This window comes from Mizuhopecten yessoensis, unplaced genomic scaffold (assembly GCF_002113885.1).
Source record: "Mizuhopecten yessoensis strain PY_sf001 unplaced genomic scaffold, ASM211388v2 scaffold10889, whole genome shotgun sequence".
Taxonomy (NCBI): Eukaryota; Metazoa; Mollusca; class Bivalvia; order Pectinida; family Pectinidae; genus Mizuhopecten; species Mizuhopecten yessoensis.
In genome coordinates, this window is record NW_018408772.1 from 123,323 (window position 1) to 126,278 (window position 2,956).

General features: G+C 43.4%; 1 protein-coding gene across 1 annotated transcript in view; it reads left to right on the forward strand.

Moving 5' to 3' along the window:
• Positions 1-2,956, forward strand: part of LOC110463319 (myosin-2 heavy chain-like) — a 116,451-nt gene that overhangs the window by 33,345 nt on the left and 80,150 nt on the right. The window contains exon 7 of the mRNA XM_021517823.1: positions 2,787-2,918. Coding sequence (XP_021373498.1) covers positions 2,787-2,918 — 132 coding nt within the window. The remainder of the gene's footprint in view (positions 1-2,786; positions 2,919-2,956) is intronic.

A 2,956-nucleotide genomic window follows, 5' to 3' on the forward strand; every position in this document is an offset into this window, starting at 1 on the left:
GGTAGGTAGTTATAGGTACAAACATTACTGAGGACACAGACCCGAGTCTCTCGTGATGAGGTAGAGGTCACTAGTACAAGGGTATCACATGATAAGGTAGGTAGTTATAGGTACAAACATTACTGAGGACACAGACAAAGCTCTTGCACAATCAGTAGCCAAATCAATCTGTCAGTTTGATCCTCATGTCGTATATATATAACAAATATGTGTGTGTACGCTGACAGTGTTCTCAACTTGTACATATTTTATACCTTTGTTTACATATGCTTCACTGGTCATTTGTCTGATGAAGGTGACAGGGTTCGTATTGTACCAGTCATCTAGACGTCATACATTAACCTTCCTCCAGTCATTTGTCTGATGAAGGTGACAGGGTACGTATTGTACCAGTCATCTAGACGTCACATATTAACCTTCCTCCAGTCATTTGTCTGACGAAGGTGACAGGGTACGTATTGCACAGTCATCTAGACGTCGCATGTTAACCTTCCTCCAGTCATTTGTCTGATGAAGGTGACAGGGTACATATTGTACCAGTCATCTAGACGTCACATATTAACCTTCCTCCAGTCACTTGTCTGATGAAGGTGACGGGGTACGTATTGTACCAGGCATCTAGACGTCACATATTAACCTTCCTCCAGTCACTTGTCTGATGAAGGTGACGGGGTACGTATTGTACCAGTCATCTAGATGTCACATATTAACCTTCCTCCAGTCATTTGTCTGACGAAGGTGACAGGGAACGTATTGCACAGTCATCTAGACGTCGCATGTTAACCTTCCTCCAGTCATTTGTCTGATGAATGTGACAGGGTACGTATTGTACCAGTCATCTAGACGTCATACATTAACCTTCCTCCAGTCATTTGTCTGATGAAGGTCACAGGGTACGTATTGTACCAGTCATCTAGACGTCACATATTAACCTTCCTCCAGTCACTTGTCTGATGAAGGTGACGGGGTACGTATTGTACCAGGCATCTAGACGTCACATATTAACCTTCCTCCAGTCATTGGTCTGATGAAGGTGACAGGGTACATATTGTACCAGTCATCTAGACGTCACATATTAACCTTCCTCCAGTCGTTTGTCTGATGAAGGTGACAGGGTACGTATTGTCCCAGTCATCTAGACGTCACCTATTAACCTTCCTCAAGTCATTTGTCTGATGAAGGTGACAGGGTACGTATTGTACCGGTCATCTAGACGTCACCTATTAACCTTCCTCCAGTCATTTGTCTGATGAAGTACCAGTCATCTAGACGTCACATATTAACCTTCCTCCAGTCATTGGTCTGATGAAGGTGACAGGGTACATATTGTACCAGTCATCTAGACGTCACATATTAACCTTCCTCCAGTCGTTTGTCTGATGAAGGTGACAGGGTACGTATTGTACCGGTCATCTAGACGTCACCTATTAACCTTCCTCCAGTCATTTGTCTGATGAAGGTGACGGGGTACGTATTGTACCAGGCATCTAGACGTCACATATTAACCTTCCTCCAGTCGTTTGTCTGATGAAGGTGACAGGGTACGTATTGTACCAGTAATCTAGACGTCACACATTAACCTTCCTCCAGTCATTTGTCTGATGAAGTACCAGTCATCTAGACGTCACATATTAACCTTCCTCCAGTCACTTGTCTGATGAAGGTGACGGGGTACGTATTGTACCAGGCATCTAGACGTCACATATTAACCTTCCTCCAGTCATTTGTCTGGCGAAGGTGACAGGGTACGTATTGCACAGTCATCTAGACGTCGCACGTTAACCTTCCTCCAGTCATTTGTCTGATGAAGGTCACAGGGTACGTATTGTACCAGTCATCTAGACGTCACATATTAACCTTCCTCCAGTCATTGGTCTGATGAAGGTGACAGGGTACATATTGTACCAGTCATCTAGACGTCACATATTAACCTTCCTCCAGTCACTTGTCTGATGAAGGTGACGGGGTACGTATTGTACCAGGCATCTAGACGTCACATATTAACCTTCCTCCAGTCATTGGTCTGATGAAGGTGACAGGGTACATATTGTACCAGTCATCTAGACGTCACATATTAACCTTCCTCCAGTCGTTTGTCTGATGAAGGTGACAGGGTACGTATTGTACCAGTCATCTAGACGTCACACACTAACAGTCCTGGTTGTGCTATACAAACCTTTATACAATCCATACTTGCCAATCCAAAGAAAAACGTTTAGATGGGGTCGAGGTGGCTAAGTGGTTAAGGCCTCTGACATTCTGCTACCACTTGTCCTCCACCACTGGGTTGCAGGTTCGAGACCTATGTGGGGCAGTTGTCTGGTACTAGCCATAGGTCGGTGGTTTTTCTCCAGGAACTCCGGTTTTCCTTCACCACCAAAACCTGGCACTTCCTTAAATGACCAAAGCTGTTAATAGGACATGAAACACAAACAAACCAAACAAACCAAACAAAAACGTTTAGAGAAAGAGGTTGTATGTTGGGCCATAACTTCACTAGATTGCGAGAATCTAGCAGCATTGTTGAGGAAGCAGATTTTAGGGCATCACTGATCTAAGAGAAAAGCTGCAGCAGAAATCAAATTTAAGGGAGCTAATATTTTATGTCTGTTGTATCATTAAACAAAATATATTCAAAGCAGTCTTTGGCTAAAGAATTTAGTGACACAATTCATTATGTCGTAGATAAACTGTTGGTATTTTTACATCATTTATCAACATTAAGTAAATGTGGAACCAAAACTTTTGCATCAGTTTTTTGATGATATTGTTTTTCGTATTGACAGAGGCGTACTGAGGGACAAGCTGAGAGGGAAACCGTAGCACCTAGTCAGTCAGCTGAGAAAGATTTTGCTATCATGCAGCTGAAGAGAGATTTACGGCAAGCTGAGCAGCGTATTGAGGAAATGCAGCTAGAGGTAGGCATCCATTAACTTTCTGTTGTGTGTCGGGGGGG